The sequence below is a fragment of the Liolophura sinensis genome, chromosome 9, assembly GCF_032854445.1.
Source record: "Liolophura sinensis isolate JHLJ2023 chromosome 9, CUHK_Ljap_v2, whole genome shotgun sequence".
In the NCBI taxonomy this organism is placed as follows: Eukaryota; Metazoa; Mollusca; class Polyplacophora; order Chitonida; family Chitonidae; genus Liolophura; species Liolophura sinensis.
In genome coordinates, this window is record NC_088303.1 from 21,628,674 (window position 1) to 21,648,352 (window position 19,679).

Here is a 19,679-nt window from a genome sequence, read left to right on the forward strand (position 1 = left end):
CGTCAGTGATAAATGACCTCGATCATTTCATTTCCGCGTGGTAACTTGCGAGTATGCTGCCTATTAGTCATGTTCATCAGTCCGTTAAGGACCCACAAGACTAGATAGTTATTCCAGCACATTTACAGTAGTCAGTTCAAGCCAGTTTAGGAAGTGGGATGTGTGAGAGAGGTTAAGTGAGTCACTTCTGTTCACTGGCATTTGGACTTTGGGTTTAGTCCTGTCCTTGTACATGAAAGGTCAGTAACTTGCCGATGGCCAGATGCACTCTGATTTCATCCACCCATAAAACAGATTGCCATCAAGTGTACATCACTGAATATTTCTTGAGTAAAGCGATAAACAACAGTCAAGCAAAAGTTAAGTAAAGCAGTAAATATTGTGATGTTTTGTTTTTTCTCCTAGAAGAGATCTATTTAGAAAAGTCCATGAGGAGAGAAAAAGTTAAGTACTATACCGGTAATCAATCCACATTTTTGCACATAAAAAAGAGCAACTTTCACCGTGATTTATTCCACTTTTTTCATTTGATTCTAGAGCTATTTTATATTGGTTGGGTTGGTCAACTTCAGGACTTCACAAAAATTACGATTCTATCAACCAAGACAGAATATTGCTCTGAGAATGTGGTTGCATAAATATTTGCAAATATGTATTTGAAACGGTTGAAGAATTACAGTACTGGTATCAAAGATTTGAAAAAAAAAACTAGTTCAAACCTCTTTTTCTCCCTATTAAGTGAAGAGATTTGTCAGGTTCATAGTTAAGTGTGATAATTTACACCTAGACTCTATCCAGAAGCTTGAACACTATCGTATTAGTGAACAGGTACAAACAGTCAACCAGATAAGGTTTCGTGTCAACTTGCATACAGGCCCACTCCTCCTACCCCATATGAAGCATCAGTGTTTTATGATCGAAAATGTCACAAATTAAATGGCAGAACTGATGAACAGAGTGATCGACAAACTTGTTCACACACCTGTATATAGCACATGTACAGGCGTAGATTATGTCGTATGCCTGTGTCCAATAACAGGGAAAGTAGTGCTTAACAAAATGTTAGGGGTGTTATCTTAAAAAGTACTGCAGGTATTGAGATCAGGGTTTTCACACAGGTAACCCAATAACACGAGGGTATTCCACAGTGGTTTTGGTGTGTACACATTAAATACCGTAAATCACTGAATTCCTGACTTGGTGTATTGTGTGCTAAAATCAAAGTTAAACAAAATGTTAGGGGTGTTTTCTCAAAAAGTACTACATTTATTGAGCTCAAGGATTGCACACATGTACAGCACAGTAACACGAGGAGGGTAATCCATCATTCATACAGTGTGTACATATTAAAAACCGTAAATTACCAAAGTTCTGACTTGTCTGTTGTGTTTTAAAATCAAAGTTAAAAAAATGTTAGGGGTGGTATCTAAAACATTAAAGCATGTATTGACCTAAAGTTTTACCTGCGTATGAAGCACAATGACACAATGTGGATGTTCCATTGCTGATGCTCTGTACACATTAATTTTGTAAATTACCAGTTTCATGATTTTAGTACTTTATGTATTGAGCTGAAGTTTTGCATTCATGTGTATTCTACAGGCCAGCTCTTTGGTAGCTTTGCTACAAAATCTAAGTCTAGAGCTGCTTACTGCAGCTCAAATGTTTCTGATACAGCCTTCAACCCAATTCAAATACAAAAAATAATTCTCACCAAGTTGAAACCACTTAATGGTGTTTTATTTGTTGTGTAACACAAGTTAGCATGGTTCACCATTTATTGTTGACTAATATTATAAAAATATCAGAACATGTTAACAATGTTATGTATGAAATAAAAGACAAAAATCATTCCACATTATATTATCAATGGTAAAAGCTTAGCATATATCACAATTGTATATCACAATAGCTTACAATAAATGTATAAAACAACTCTTCAAAAAGCAGCAATAGTAAAAACCTATAAACAAATCCTCTTGTACAGTGTAAGTGCTTTTTTCTTATTGAAAAAAATTTTTAAAAAGTTCATGGGACTAAATAGGTAATTTAGCAAATCACATTCAATAAAATTGCATCTTCAAACGGAAATACTGTTATAAAAAAATGACCATACATTAAAGTCTATGGGTATGAAAAAAAACTGATAGAAAAATGTAATGTTAAAAATAGTCAACTTCTTAAACTTCAACTCTTGGTTTATGTATATGTATATTATACAAGGACATGTGATGTGTAGCTCTGTATCCACTACACACATGTGGGTTGAGCAGAAGACCCACAAATACAGATGAAATAATCTGACGTGTAATGGGAAACCTTCCACTGCAATTTTTCGGTTTTCGTTAGATCCAAGCCAAAATGGACAACTTAATGTTAATATATATACTTTAATACCAACTTTATAACTTAGCCAAAATATGGAAAAGGCATTCAAAGGATCCAAATTATTTCAATGGAAACTCTAAAATTGTAAAATTTATGTACCTCACTTGAAAATAACCTCTTTGCATTCATGCATTCATTCAAATGTTTTCAACAAACCATACAGTTATTCAAGATTGCACAAGATCCTGTCATACAAATCATTTAAAATATTAAAAAGTTAGAAAAAGCTTTTTATATCACATTTAAAATACTTAATTGGTACACTGCAACAATTATGTGTAGCTCAAACAACTCATGGATAGATCTGCCCATTTGGCAAATATCAGAATTTGGATAACAAATACAAAGGACCGTTCCCATAGCAAGATCTGAAGAGAGGCAATTCTTCAAATATGTCAAATACAGTACTGACGAAAAGAAAACCAATGTAAATGTATCACAAAAGGGTCATATGAACTTTAAGGTGATGTGATTGTGATGTGATAACGTAGCAGTTTGAGTCATTCTAAACCAGTGATGTCTAATATATTGCAATTAACATCACTGCATTTTTTTCACCTAATTCTGTTTAAGCTAAGGTGCTAAAGGGCATGTAAATTTCTGCTCCCAAAGCATTTACATGAGTTGTTAAAAAACCCTTCATGTAATTAAGATAAAATGACAGCAGGCCGTACTTCACCACTTAACTGTTACCATTTGCCAACTATCACAACGTCATCCCTGCTCTAGGTTTACTCTTTATGCTGTACATCTTCTGCAATCTTTCAACAGGCTTCTGTTTTGCTGGTATACGTTAAACCACAAAAGGTGGTAAACATTTATCAAATGAGTGAAGCATTTCTGTAGATAAAGTAGTAATACGACACAAGGAATGAGGGAATACAAACTGGAAACGGCTTAGGAGTAATGACACCACCTACATGTAGTTGTTTGCAGTTCACTGTTCTTTTTTAACATTAGAGGTAGAGCTAAGAGAACTACCACTCCCGCCGGACTGGAGAGAAGTACGAGAACCAAACGAGCGAGAGTTCTCTCCCATTCTTTTAACCTTCTCTAGCGTTGAGAGGGAAGGAAGGTTCACAAGGCCTTCATCTTCAGAGTTCATTACTTGCAGCCCTAGGGAGAAAATAAATGAAAAACATGGACATTATGGCTAGATAACCATACATCATCTACATGTATATAAAACACAAGCCCTAGCTGAGGGATATTTAAAGCTAGCACTTACTTGCTATGACCGTCAGGGCCTTGATTAACAGGGATGTGTGTTCAAGTCCAGCTCTTGCTGCTTTCACCGTGTCTGTATGTTAGACACGTTTATCATCATTCATCAGGTACCTGATGAAAGACGATGGCTTCTTCGGGGCACTTTTGATTCCTCCTCCCATATACATGAGCCTAATACCTTATCAAATTTTAAGTTAAACACCAATCAATCAATCTACACAATATGCCAGGAATATACCAAACAACAACCAAATTCACAGCTACATAATGTTGAAAAATTCTAAGCTGTAAATGCTTCAGTGTCATGTTAAATATGTGACATCATAAAATCAAGCATTTACCTTGATCTGCCATATCCCAGCATTCCCTGTCAGCAGGATTTGCTTTGATCGCCGTCAAAATCTCATCCAATTTTAACTCTCGCGCCTGCAGTCTGAAAACACAAAGAGAATGATAACAACTGGTGAACCTGCATGTCAGCCTTCATCAGCACAAAACATGACTCTTCAGCACAAATCCATATTCTGGTAAAGATTTTTCTTTGTCAGAAAATAAAGGCACTAAGCTTTATGAGTTTCGAGAATACTTTCAAGGACATATTCACAAAATGTGGGGAAACTGGAATTACACTGACTGTTTGAATCATGCAGTTGAAGAAGACATGCTAATAATATCAGCTGTATATTTAGTATGTGCGATGTTAAATTTAATCCATACACAGGGGGCCTCTGTGGCTCCAGCTCATGCCGGCTTCCTCTCCAGCTGTAAGTGGGAAGGTTGCAGCAACCAGCGAATGGTCGTGGGTTTCCCCCGGGTTCTGCCCGGTTTCCACAACACCATAATGCTGGCCGCCATCGTATAAGTGAAATATTCTTGAGTACGGCGTAAAACACCAGTCAAATAAATAAATAAACAATCCAGACTGAGATCTTGCAGCAACTTGCTGATGGTCGTGGGTTTCCCTCCAGCTGTACACTGTTTCCTTCCACCATACTGCTGGCCATCATCGTAAAAGTGAAACAGTCATTAGTCTGGCGTAATCACCAATCAAATAAATAAATACATACATATTCATGGAATGAAAGTTTGCTTACAGATAAAACATTTGATCAGTTTACAAACTCTGGTTTTTCACTAAGGCTGTGTCTGTTAAAAAATATGTATTTCCCGTCCTTAAATTTAGTAAATTAAACAGTATGGCAATTACTGATATTGAAATGTTAACAAATATCGGTTTGGCATTTTCATGTCACTTTAAAGCCTTCACCTACTTGGTGTGTTTCTTATCCAGGGTACAGAAAATGACCTTGGCAATGACCTTCTGTAAGATCGGGTTTTCACTCCTAGCAAACGTGCTCAAACATTCCCTCAGCTTCTCCTGGTCAAGCATCTTCTCACAGGTCTAAAAAAAAGAGCATTGTAATACATGTATCACTGTTTGTCATCTGATGTGTGCATATACTTCGCAAACATCACAGTCATATTGCTGCAAATTGTCAAAACAACACATAACATGAAGTATCAAGAAGGCCTATTTTAAAATCTTATGTATGACCCAAATGAGGATTGCCTGCCAAATCTCATTCTAAAGCTAAGAAAAAAAATGCTTCTTTTGCAATTCAGACTAACATTTCATTTCTAAATGTCACTGCACTGTTCACTGACTACGATGACTGTTAAAATTTATTTATTTGATTGATGTTTTAAGGTAACACGGATGAACCTCTGCCATTGTTTCCCCAGTCATCATAAGGATCCAAATAAAGTTTGTTAGCTATTTCACTTCATTCACATTCAGTCTATTTATCTGGTAGCCCAACGGGATCCAAATAAAGTTTGTTAGCTATTCACTTCATTCACATTCAGTCTATTTATCTGGTAGCCCAACGGGATCCAAATAAAGTTTGTTAGCTATTCACTTCATTCACATTCAGTCTATTTATCTGGTAGCCCAACGGGATCCAAATAAAGTTTGTTAGCTATTCACTTCATTCACATTCAGTCTATTTATCTGGTAGCCCAACGGGATCCAAATAAAGTTTGTTAGCTATTTCATTTCATTCACATTCAGTCTATTTATCTGGTAACCCAACGGGATCCAAATAAAGTTTGTTAGCTATTTCACTTCATTCACATTCAGTCTATTTACCTGGTAGCCCAATGGGCAGCATGCTCTCAATTTGCAGTAGCCCCCCCCCCCCCCCCCCCAAAAAATCTGGTTGTCTCAGGACGTCAGCCAAGCAACTTTGCGAGCCCTACTGGTAAATGAACCTACTTGTTACATACATTTATATTTAACTGAAATATCAAGGTCTCTTATGCTTCCGTCATAATAACGATATATAATATTTCACATTATTCCATCAAAGCTACAGTAACAATATTTGATTTTATTTATTTGATTGGTGTTTCACGTTGTGCTCAAGAATATTTCACTCATACGACGGTAGCCAGCATTATGGCGGGAGGAAAAAGGGCAGAGCCCGGGGGAACCCATAACCATCTGCAGGTTGCTGACAGACCTTCCCACTTACGGCCGGAGAGGAAGCCAACATGAACTGGACTTGAAATCACAGTGACCGCATTGGTGAGAGACTCCTGGGTCATTACGCTGTGCCAGTAACAATAGGTCAAACAATAAACCATGAGACACATTTGGTTTCACTTCTTGCTCCAACTATATGTACAGCTAGCAACTGTAATTGTTCAGTAACCCCTACAGTGGTAATCTTACCTCTGGGTTTTCAGCATAATATAGAAGTATTTTACCCGCTAACAGATACAACCTCTCTTCTACTGTTACTAAGGGGAGACAAATCAGTAGCTCCAAAAGTTCTTCCTATGTGAAATGAACAAAACATAGTACATTATTAAGAGACTGAGACAGAGTGTGGCAGAGATAGAGAGTGTGCAGCCTTGTCAAATATGTATAAACAAGTCTTCCGTATAATATTTATTTAAATGGTTAGTACTTTCCTGTCACATAGGTTGAAATAAAACAACACAACCTACAAACAAAATTTTATTAACTTCTTCAACCTTCAATCAATTTTAGTAACTTCTTCACCATACAGATAAAATTATCCACGCCATTTTAACCCTACTAATTTTGAGATATAACATTCGAGAAATTATACCACAGTGATAAAAGTTTCTGAGTGGTGGAAATTGGGCAGTCCCAGAGGAAACTACATGCATGTATGCGCCACTACTGCAGCTCACCAGGTAGCGGACAAACCTCCTAACCAACCAAACCAGTGGACAATAGATTAAAACATACATATATACATGTATGTATGTGCCACCTGAGTCATTGTCTGACAAGGGCAAGAGAACATTCCAAAGAAGCCATCAAAGGCTGTACCGCTACTGTGTAGAATGATATCAATGATCAACTACCAGTTTACATACCTGAGCATAGATCAGTTCTGGACTCTCTATGGCCAGAAGCTCTAAGGTCTGGAGTGAAAACCTCAGGGTCATGGGGTCTTTACCCTTACAAAGATGTATCAAGGCTTGAACTATAATACAGGAGAATGTCACATAGTAATACAAAGGAATTGTCACAATATAAGGAGAAAGCCATACAGTTATACTGAGAATAATACAAGGGGAATTGTTACATTATAATACAGGATAATGTCACATTGTAATAAAGGAGAATGTAACATTGTAATACAGGGAAATTGTTACACTGCAATACAGGGGAATGTCACACTGTAATACTGGGGAATTGCTACATTGTAATAAAAGAAAATGTCACATTGTAATGCCGGAGAATGCCACAATAGTAATACAGGGGAATTGTTACAATGCAATACAGGGGGATGTCCCAATAGTAATACAGGGGAAATGTTACAATGCGCCACAGGGGGATGTCCCAATAGTAATACAGGGGAATTGTTACACTGTAATACAGGAGAATATCACATTGTAATACTCGAGAATGTCACAATAGTAATAGAGGGGAATTGTTACACTACAATACAGGGGAATGTCACACTGTAATACAGGGGAAATGTTACATTGTAATACAGGAGAATATCACATTGTAATACTCGAGAATGTCACAATAGTAATACAGGGGAATTGTTACACTGTAATACAGGAGAATATCACATTGTAATACTCGAGAATGTCACAATAGTAATAGAGGGGAATTGTTACACTACAATACAGGGGAATGTCACACTGTAATACAGGGGAAATGTTACATTGTAATACTGAAGTCAAATAGTCATACAGGGGAACTGTCACATTTTATAAGAGAAAGTCACACAGTAATACAGCAGAATATGTCACACTGTAATACAGAAGAATTGTCACATCACAGAAACAAAACTGATTTTAAACTAACTTGGTTTATTACAGCCGTGTTTACACAGTGCAACATTTCACAGGAATTCATAGACTTTGACAAATCACACTGTGTGATTGTGGCTTTAGAAACAATATTACATCTATTTTTGTTTCACTACTCAAATTCAATGAGTCAATAAAACAAATCAAATCATGTGAGAAAAGTATCTTAGTAATGTCTTAAATTCACTACACAGTAATCACACAAATTCATATGAAAATGTGACGTTTTGGTTAAATGTGTTTATGATTACTTAAACTCACCAGGGATATTTCTAGCTGCCATGGCTACACGTATTTCAGAATTAAAAGCCAACTCCAGGTAAATACTGGCCACCATCCTCTGACAGGACAGTGATCCGTGATAGGCTGCATGAGCCAAATCTTCTAGTCTGCAAAGAGTAAACGGAGGCTAATCAGGGCAGTAAATACTGGCATTCACCTTGTGACAGGTGAGAACATGTATGTTTATATGTATACTGACGATAATGAGCTCTGTGAGGCAGATCTTCTAATTTGACAGAGATATAAACACTCTGTAGCATGTGAGTATACTGCGATGAGCTACATGTGTATGTACATGTAGGGAGATGTATTGTGGTAAGTCTGAGATAAGTGCAGACTAAGGGAGTTAAATCTACCTGACCATTTTGTAAGTGGAGAGTATGCTGAGATCAGTGACAGGTAAATCAGGTCTTTAGGCTGACTGGAATAAGCAGACAAAAAGCACCAACGATCATGATAAAGCAGGTGACGAAACAGAAATTGTAATAAAAGACTGTCTCACTGAGGTTAAACAGGAGTTAAATACTGGCAACTGTATCTCTTAATAAAACAAGGTAAGATAGCAAAACTTGAGTTGCTCCTTGACTCAGCTACAGGTGTTTACTTAATTAACTGAAGTAAACACTTAATGCCGGTCATCAAGTTTCGGTGAGGAGGAAACCAGAGTGCCTCAAGTAAACTACCTGGAGATACTGTACAAACCTTCCAGCTTAAAAGTGCAGCTCAAATGGTTGGAGCTGTATTCAAACAGGAAAACTCATTTGTCAATTGTATGTAAGCTGCATGTGGTAGCCGTGGTAAGCTAAATGTGTGCATGTATTAACATGTTCAAAAGATAAAACCATAACGACAGGACCTACCCGTGTTCTGCAATAACTGCGCCTTTGTTCTCCTCAGAGTCTGACACGACGACGTAGAGAGCCATGGCAGCCTCCTGTGAGACACGAGGGTGGGGGGAGTGGAGAAGAGCAGTCAGAGTACGAACACCACCCGTCTCCACAAATGCATCCTGTCATAAACAATACAACATCAATCAAACCGTTCCTCTCCACAAATGTATTCTGTCATGAACCATACCACACTTATCAAACCACCCATCTCTACAAATGTATCCAGTCATGAAACATACCACACCGATCAAACCTCCTGTCTCCACAAACGTATCCTGTCATGAACCATACCACACCTACACTGATGAAACCACCTGTCTCCACAAATGTATTCTGCCATGAACCATACCACACTGATGAAACCACCTGTCTCCACAAATGTATTCTGCCATGAACCATACCACACTGATGAAACCACCTGTCTCCACAAATGTATTCTGCCATGAACCATACCACACTTATCAAACCCCCTCTCTCCACAAATGTATTCTGCCATGAACCATACCACACTGATCAAACCACCTGTCTCCACATACGTATCCTGTCATGAACCATACCACACCTACACTAATCAAACCACCGGTCTCAACAAACGTACTCTGTCATTAACCATACCACACTGATCAAACCATCTGTCTCCACAAAGGTATCTTGTCCTGAACCATACCACATCTACACTGATCAAACCACTTGACTCCACAAAAGTATCCTGTCATGAACCATACCACACCTACATTGATCAAACCACCTGTCTCCACAAATGTATTCTGCCATGAACCATACCACATTGATCAAACCCCCTGTCTCCACAAACATATCCTCTCATGAACCATACCACACCTACACTAATCAAACCACCGGTCTCAACAAACGTACTCTGTCATGAACCATACCACACTGATCAAACCATCTGTCTCCACAAAGGTATCTTGTCCTGAACCATACCACATCTACACTGATCCAAACACCTGACTCCACAAACATATCCTCTCATGAACCATACCACACCTACACTAATCAAACCACCTGCCTCCACAATGTATTCTGTCATGAACCATACCAAGCTGATCAAATCACCCGTCTCCAAAAAACGTATCCAGTCATGAACCATACCACATCTACACTGATCCAACCACCTGACTCCACAAACGTATCCTGTCATGAACCATACCACATCTACACTGATCAAACCACCTGTCTCCACAAATGTATTCTGTCATGAACCATACCACACCGATCAAACCACCCATCTCTACAAAGGTATTCTGTCATGAACCATACCACACTGATGTCATGCCATCATACTCTAAGAATAGGAAACTACTTGTGATACTAATGTCATGTATCTTGCACACAACAGGCTTCTGCTCCTGACTCATATGGGACGGACAAGTTCTGACCTGCAACAAGCATGTTGAAGGAACAGTAGGAATTTCTTGTCTGCATAGTGGAAGATCTTGTCTGTATGGTGGAAATTCTGGCCTGTGTAAAGAAAACAGTGAGTTTTGGCATATGTGGGGAAAACAGTGAGTTCTGACCAGTATAGAGAGGACAGTGAGTTTTGGCATATGTAGAGAAAACAGTGAAGAGAACAGTGAGTTCTGGCGTATGTCGAGAAAAACGTCAGTTCTGATCAGTATAGAGAGGACAATGAGTTCTGACCTGCATAGAGGGAAAAGTAAGATCGGAACTGTATTTAGGGAATGGTGAGAAGTTAACATGTAAAGAGTGAATGGTAAATCTGACCTGTATTGAGGGAATGGTGCGAATTTTTGACCTGTCCATGTATAGAGGAATGGTGAGAAGTTAACATGTAAAAAGTGAATGGTAAATCTGACCTGTATTTAGCGAATGGTTGGAAGTAGTGCCCCGTCCATGTATAGAGGAATCGTGAGAAGCTAACATGTAAAGAGTGAATGGTAAATCTGACCTGTATTGAGGGAATGGTTGGAAGTTCTGCCCCGTCCATGTATAGAGGAATGGTGAGAAGCTAACATGTAAAGAGTGAATGGTAAATCTGACCTGTATTTAGCGAATGGTAGGAAGTAGTGCCCCGTCCATGTATAGAGGAATGGTGAGAAGCTAACATGTAAAAAGTGAATGGTAAATCTGACCTGTATTGAGGGAATGGTGCGAATGTATAGAGGAATGATGAGAAGTTAGCCTGTACAGAGAGATTGGCAAAATCTGAGCCTGTTGTAGAGATCAAAATTTGCCACCTGTATTGCTCTTGTGTATGTCTAGGAAAGTAACGCTTTACACCATGTTTTGTGGCTAAATTTACCTCTATCTATGAACGTTCTTATGATGTTTGTGTGTCAACGTTAAATGAGAATATGTGCTCCGACAGCTATAGGTACAAGTAAAGGGAGATAACTCCATGTGAATTGCTGAATTGTAAAGCAGCATTTTGGGTAAATTCTAAAACTTATCTTGTTTCTTGCTTTCAGTCAAACTGGCATGGATATTGACACTGATACAGAAAATATTGATTCATATTGGATTGTGGTCCAAGATAAAAGGATGGTGTAATGGTGTAAAATGGATGGCACTAAAAATAGATTACTAATATCTATATCAACATTGGTGTAATTTCTGGTTATTGAGTCTACACCTGTAATGAGGGAATGGTGAGAAATTCTGACCTGAACATGTATAAAGGAATGATGAGAAGTTCTGACATGTACAAGGATAGAGCAATGTTAGAAGATGACCTGTTCAGAGTGATTGATGAAATCTGACCTGTATTGAAGGAATGATGAGAAGTTCTGACATGTACAAGGATAGAGCAATGATGAGAAGCTGACCTGTACAGAATGAATGATAAAATCTGACCTGTATTGAGGGAATGGTGAGAAGTTCTGACATGTACAAGGATAGAGCAATGATGAGAAGATGACCTGTTCAGAGTGAATGATGAAATCTGACCAGTATTGAGGATAGAGCAATGATGAGAAGATGACCTGTACAGAGTGAATGATGAAATCTGACCAGTATTGAGGGAATGATGAGAAGTTCTGACATGTACAAGGATAGAGCAATGATGAGAAGCTGACCTGTACAGAATGAATGATGAAATCTGACCAGTATTGAGGGAATGGTGACAAGTTCTGACATGTACAAGGATAGAGCAATGATGAGAAGATGACCAGTTCAGAGTGAATGATGAAATCTGACCTGTATTGAGGGAATGATGAGAAGTTCTGACATGTACAAGGATAGAGCAATGATGAGAAGATGACCTGTTCAGAGTGAATGATGAAATCTGACCTGTATTGAGGGAATGGTGAGAAGTTCTGACATGTACAAGGATAGAGCAATGATGAGAAGATGACCTGTACAGAGTGAATGATAAAATCTGACCTGTATTGAGGGAATGGTGAAAAGTTCTGACATGTACAAGGATAGAGCAATGATGAGAAAATGACCTGCACAGAGTGAATGATGAAATCTGACCAGTATTGAGGGAATGGTGAGAAGTTCTGACATGTACAAGGATAGAGCAATGATGAGAAGATGACCTGTACAGAGTGAGTGGTGAAATTTGACCTGTATTGAGGGAATGGTCAGAAGTTCTGACAAAGCCTCAATGGCATGCTCTTGAATCGTCTGGTCATGTCCCAATGCCATAGAGTTGAGAACGTCCAAACTGCAAAATAGTTAAGCGAATGGTAAAAAGACAACACAGAAATAATTTCCTATTTCATGGTGAATAAGAAACCATGAAAGTATTTCTTTCCAAAAGCAGTTTCACACATAACTCGACAACATCAAATTAATCAACATTCAAAGCTGAATGTAAAGTTCCTTTAAATGGAATACATCTATGTGAGTTTCTTGTCATCTGATTTGATGCTGGTAAAATCTGAGAAATCTTGAAACAATCATAAATTTGTCACAATTTCTGAATTGTGAATTCTAACAACTACACTTCATCTACGCCATTTTTTCGCCTTCAATTTACAGGATTCATACCCGCCCTCTGCCACGATCCGGAATTTGTTATCATCACCAGACGCCGCCATGCCCGCTAACTCGTATGCCGCTGTACGCTTCTCTCTCAGCCTAAAAAATCAGAGAAATAAACAAGGTATCAACTTTGATATCTGAATAAAACCTTACGCTGTCAGACATGGACAGAATTCATCACACACACAGTAGAAAAAAGTTTCTCACACCATGACACATATTTATCAACTATAAAAAATACATCCAATAGATTTTTAATATTTTTGCATTTGCTGTTGGCAGGATATGTACGACTCTTACAAATTAGCACTCTGATGATCATGCTGATAGCAGGAAATCTTATGTACGTACTTGCCAAACTTTGCTGCATGCATCACTTTCTCTATGTCGCGTTCTTGAACCAAATATTTTTCCACAAGGTCTCCGTTCTGGATAGTGTACCCACATGTGGAAGGAAAATAATTTACATGACTAAACATTCACTGTATAATCCTTCTCAAACATCCTTCATCTCTGTTCCTGTGTTACAGTTTTATGTGTATTTCAAGTGGACAAGACACTTGACGTTCACTGTATAATCCTTCTCAAACATTCTTCATCTCTGTTCCTGTGGTACAGTTTTATGTGTATTTCAAGTGGACAAGACACTTGACGTTCTTTTCTTTTTAAATATTGTAATTCTTCTTATTTTAAGTACAGATTCATGTATTAGTATAGTGCTTATAAAAGGATATAAATGATAATATACGACAAGGGATTTTTTTTATTCATTTACGTGAAAAACAATGAATGTCAAGTACATGAGATCCACTAACTACCAATGTCGTTTGTAGAGAATTTTCTCTTTCAGAGATGCAGGGCTAATCTATTAAAATATCCAAGTACATCAAACATATTTATAAGTATGGATTACCTGAGTGTGTCCAAAATGACTAAGTACTATACATACCCTGAACTTGAAATTCCAAAGGAGAACCCATATTATTATGTCAGATAATACCAAAACCACAGCCCACAGTGTGAAAAAGACAGCTGTGAAAATAGTCTTTGTTGAGCAGTGCCCTGTGGCCTCCCATTCTGGACAACCATTGTTCTGTGATGAAAAACAAGTAGCAAATTGCATCTGATTAGTGCTGTAAGCTACATTTCAAATACATGATACTGTATCTTGACTCACTTTACCCAACAAAGAAAGGTATAGCAGTATAGCCTAATGCATGACTACAGTGCATATTACAATCAATATCTGGCATTACTCTTTTATAAGCACTTGTTCAAATAATTGTGTTCACAGCAAGAAACATAAAGCGGACCCTGATAATACATTGCTTCATAAACAGACTCTAGTAATTGGTCATGTTTATGGCCGTATGAAAAGACAGCCTGACAATATATTCATATCTCTGATAGTATAGGCTATGAAATAAACTTCCCTTAAACTAAATTGGGCCATCTCTCGCCGTATGTGGGAAGGTTGTGGGTTTCCCCAGGTCTATGCCTGGTTTCATCCCACCAAAATGCTGGTCGCCGTTGTATAAGTGAAATATTCGTGAGTAAGGCGTAAAACACCAATCAATAAATAAATAAATAAAGTAAATTGCGCTGCACGTAGATAATTAGTTTGCACTGAACGCTTATTGGTGGGATCTTTTGAACAGGTGCATGTGATTGGTCAAACACTGACGTCTTCATAAAAGCCGCCACCATTAGACAAATTCATCTGTCATCGAGTGGACGGCTATTTCAAATGCGACAGATTTGATTTCCTTCTCATCACTGATCCAAACTACGTAGCTGTACTGACCACAGTGGTTATAGAGAGGATGGGTACATACCACATACTCACTGCTATGCTGGCTAGATGTGGTTAATCACATGAATAGATGTATGGCAAAGTAATTATTAAAACTTTGAACAGGGCAAAGTCAGATCTGTGCGGTGTCACATGATGTTTATTAGGCTACACCTTCCTTTTGCTTCCATGTACATGTACTACTACAACATTGTGGGATATGGACTATGGCCTCCAGTGATCAACCGTAAGTGGGAAGGTTTGCCAGCAACACGCGGATGGTCGTGGGTTTCCGCCGGGCTCTGCCTGGTTTCCTCCCACTTTAATGCTGGCCGCCGTCGTATAAGTGAAGTATTCTTGAGTACAGCATAAACACCAATCAGACAAATAAATAAATCAAATCCAGTGACCAATATTTACAATTCCAACACTGACTATTCAAAGCTTAATTGTATGAAAAGATGTACAAGTTAGCAAATATTATCACCAGAGCGTTAAGAAAGAGGTGATATGCTTTTTAGTCTTTTTTTTTAGTCAACAGAGTCCCACCTGAATGGAAATCCAGTGTATACTGGCCAGTGTGACAGCTGCTCCAAGGTTGAGAAGCCCGTAAACACCATAGACGACACAGAAAACCTTTCTCCTGACAAAACATAAACAAACAGCATTCTGATGTTAGGCTGCATGATCATACAACCCACTTCCCACTCACAGACAACACTACCTTTGGTAAGGATAACTGCATCAAACAAAGGCAGCATGAGCTAAACTTGAATTCACAGTGACCGTATGGGTGAGAGGATCCTAGGTCATTACGTTTGTCACTGTGACTAACAAGTGTAAACAATTTACTCATTTATTACAACCTTTATTCCTTTGCTATTACATGTGATCAAAACTTACACATAAAGTTTTACAAAACTTTATTTGTAAGTTTTCATATAGAAAAACAAAACCTCAGCATGACAAAGTACTCCAGAATATTCCACTCATATGACAACGGCCAGCATTATGGAGGCAGGAAACCAGGCATCAACCTGAGGAAATGCAGTATTTAAGAATATTTCACTCATATGACAACAGCCAGCATTACGGTGGGAGGAAACCAGGCAGAACCCTGGTTAAACACAGTGCTAGAGAATATTCCACTCATATGACAACAGCCAGCATTATGGTGGGAGGAAACCAGGCAGAGCCCTGGAGAAACACAGTACTGAAAAATATTCCACTCATATGAAAACGGCCAGCATTATGGTGGGAGGAAACCAGGCAGAGCCCTGGAGAAACACAGTATTCAAAAATATTTCACTCATATGACAACAGCCAGCATTATGGTGGGAGGAAACCAGGCAGAACCCCGGGGAAACACAGTACTAGAGAATATTCCACTCATATGACAACGGCCAGCATTATGGTGGGAGGAAACCAGGCAGAGCCCTGGAGAAAAACAGTATTCAAGAATATTTCACTCATATGACAACGGCCAACATTATGGTGGGAGGAAACTGGACATAGCCTGGGGGAAACATTATCTGTAAGTTTTCAAATAGAAAATCAAAATCTCAACATGACACAGTATTGAAGAATATTTCACTCATATGACGACGGTCAGTGTTTTAGTGGGAGTAAACTGGGCAGAGCCCGAGGGTACCAATGACCAATCATGACATTTTAGTACACATGTCAAATACATGCAAATTCATATTCCAGTTTTCCAGTTTCATGGATGGAACTGTTGTAAATATTGGTACATGTCCTTGCTTACTGAAGTTCAGTGCTGCCAACAAAACCAGACACCTGAGTGTACTGAGGGGCATAGAAAATGCCAAGCAGATCAAGGGGTACAATCCAAAATACAGAGTACCAGTAATCGGTGAACACAGACAGAAAGGATGCTAGAGCATGAAGCTGTAACAAGGTCTGAAACAGAAAAAGTTATAAGCTATGATGACAGTGCTTTTTCCAATCTGACAGTATAACAGAGAAGTATGACTTTAAACGAAAAGACCTACAAAAAATCGAACTATGCATCACTAAGCAGACCACTTAAAACTATGCAATAAATATACTTTCATATATTTTCTTAGATTTTTGTGAAGACTTAAAGGTGTTCAAACATTTAAATTCTACGGTGGGCTTTATGAACCGTACTATCAGAGTTTAGGAACTATGACATCATAGGAAGGTTTTCCAACTGTAATCACAACACCTGAATGTTCGAGTAACTCTTTTTACCCATGAGTAACAGATTACTGTTAAAAATTCCTTCCTCCTGATGAACATTAGGAAAACAGGTGATGTGACACAGATAGTCAGTATGGCTCATAAGGCCCAATGTACTATTCAAATATTTTGGTGCCTTTCAATACACTTTAAAAAATCTGAAAAAATAATTGAAAGTATTTTTACGCATAGTTTTCAGTTGTCTGTAGGATGAACCTTACTTCACATTTTAGCTTTCTTTTACTTTAAGCAACAATCAAATAATTAAATAAATATGACAGAGGCACAGTGGATAGGGAGTGACCTACAGGAGAGAATGACATTCATTGTAAAATATAACATTAAAAGACAATCTAGATCAGAATTTTCTGCATTGGGGTTTGAATGACTTACTCAGAAATAAACTGTAAGGCATGACAAGTTTAATGAACACAGTGCTCATAATGTTTTCACGAAATATGTCAGGTTAACTTCAAAAAATTTCTTGATGACATTACATTAACATTCTGCCTGAAAAACTTTCATTCGGACAAGTACACACATTCTGACATTTGCTTCTAAAGTCTGACCACAAGTTCTACAGGACAATTTTTATGGCATACATGAACATATTTCCAGTTATTATAGCATAATTTAGATATCATAGTGCCAAAATGATAGACAAGGAACCATACACTGTATTTATAACCGTGTACAGCGGTATGTTGTTTTACTTCACTGGTAAGAAAATTAACGCTACCATTAACATAGATTTGACAACACTTAAATTTTTTTTAAAAGTTTTAAAAATTTGACATTAATTTGTAAAATGAGCCTACAGGGCTCTTTCACTTCTCGTTGCTTCTGATCTTGCCATGTTGATAAATTCAGCAGATATTTTGGAGCTTTAGAGTACTGTTTTCACATAACATAATTTGTAAGAAATATTATATCATGTTTTATTTCATATTCTTCTAGTCTTACTCTGAAATCCATCACCAATCGCTCTCGTCTCCTGAAGATGTTGATTTCCTTCTGTAGAGCATCAATGATGCCCTCTGGCTGTCCACGTCCTAAGTCCTCTGCTGATCCCAGGCTGCTGTGAGAGCCTGGATCAGCTACCACTGACTACAGAAGAGAGCAGACAAAAAATAAAATAAAACATATGTTAAGTGTATGTTACAATGGTCAATGTTATCATAAAATTATCCATTCTGTACATTGTTCTGATGATTTGTGCCATACTCAGCAATACATTTATCCATGTCAGTATGTAACTAAGTCTAAATTTATTCTTGATATATTCAACCTTACAAATTCACATGCTCTTAACATCATTCCATTGAAACATATCAGATCACAAACATTACAGTTTGCAATATACCTAACTACAAAGCATATACTTCAGAAATGTTACTATTTTACAAAAGTTTCAGAAATTCACTTTAATGAGTCATGTCCCACCAATTCAGATTAATAAATGTTCTTTTTCTAGATATGGAATAATTTCAAAAATTTGTGTGAGCTTGGGGTTGATCAAATTAAAATTTTTATCATGTTTTTTTTTTTTACGTTTCACTGAACAGAAGTTCTACAAAATACATTTTAACCTGAACACAATCACGCATACTGAGTGCATATCATTAGTTAAAAAAACTCACACATCAAACCCCTCGATCAATTCACACACATATACTGTTTGAATGTACAAAGAAAAGCTCACCTCATTTTTCCCTGCCATAGAGATCATGTTAACAACAGCCTTGTCCGAGATGTTATAGTCTGACAGGGTGAAGGCATCTTGCAGAAACTGGGATTTGTAATACAGTCTAAACTGGTAATCAATGCGGCCTATATTGTTGAGGATGTGTAGCATCTGAGCACGGACTCGTGCAATCTTATCTCCAGCACTTACAAGTGACACAAAAGTTTTGTTCTGTGAATGAAGTTGTATATTCAACTAATTGATTTTTGCCACATATGAAAAATACTTTGTACAAATATAAGATCAACTTCTAAGCTATGAAACAGTGAAACATGTACATTTACAATTTAAAGTCTGCTGTATGCACATGTATGAAGAGTTTATCATACTTGTTTCTTTTTTTATTATTATTTTTTTATTTTTAATTTATCACACAAACGCTACAGCCAGTATTTAAAAAGAGAGAGAGAACACTTTCACTCTTTGAACCAGTTGATTCAGTAGCTTTTCACATAAAAGTCATGCATAAAATAAGACTCTGAATGGTTTGACTAAATTTAGGAAGTGACGTTACTTCAGCATGCAGATCTATAGATTCAGACTTTTTCAACATCGTCGTATGTAAGGCCCAGGCCTACTCTGTCATATATTTTGTCATGTTTGTCTCACTTTTGCAGTATATGTGTAAGGGTGTAAACTTACTGGGAAAGACTCACTGGTGACGTAAATTAACATTATGTAGCGAATACACAGGCTAAGATCAGTGTTCCTAATTTTCTTCGCTTTCGTCCTGCGTCAAAAATACATGCATCTTGTTTACACAGCACCTTGGTTATTTTGAAAGCGGAAGTATACATATCTC

The 19,679-nt window shown here is 37.7% G+C and overlaps 1 protein-coding gene across 1 annotated transcript; it reads right to left on the minus strand.

Annotated features, from left to right (window-relative positions):
* Nucleotides 1-1,269: 1,269 nt before the first annotated feature.
* Nucleotides 1,270-19,655, minus strand: LOC135475078 (uncharacterized). Its single transcript, XM_064754822.1, has 16 exons — nt 19,520-19,655; nt 18,836-19,048; nt 18,097-18,240; nt 16,676-16,830; nt 15,460-15,553; nt 14,068-14,211; nt 13,470-13,546; nt 13,125-13,214; nt 12,699-12,798; nt 9,120-9,268; nt 8,239-8,366; nt 7,027-7,136; nt 6,350-6,454; nt 4,887-5,017; nt 3,957-4,048; nt 1,270-3,504 (listed from the first exon to the last, which is right to left on the minus strand). The coding sequence occupies exons 1-16, from the start codon at nt 19,550-19,552 to the stop codon at nt 3,326-3,328; spliced, it is 1,944 nt and encodes a 647-aa protein (XP_064610892.1). The 5' UTR covers nt 19,553-19,655; the 3' UTR covers nt 1,270-3,325.
* Between the last annotated feature and the right edge of the window lie 24 nt (nt 19,656-19,679).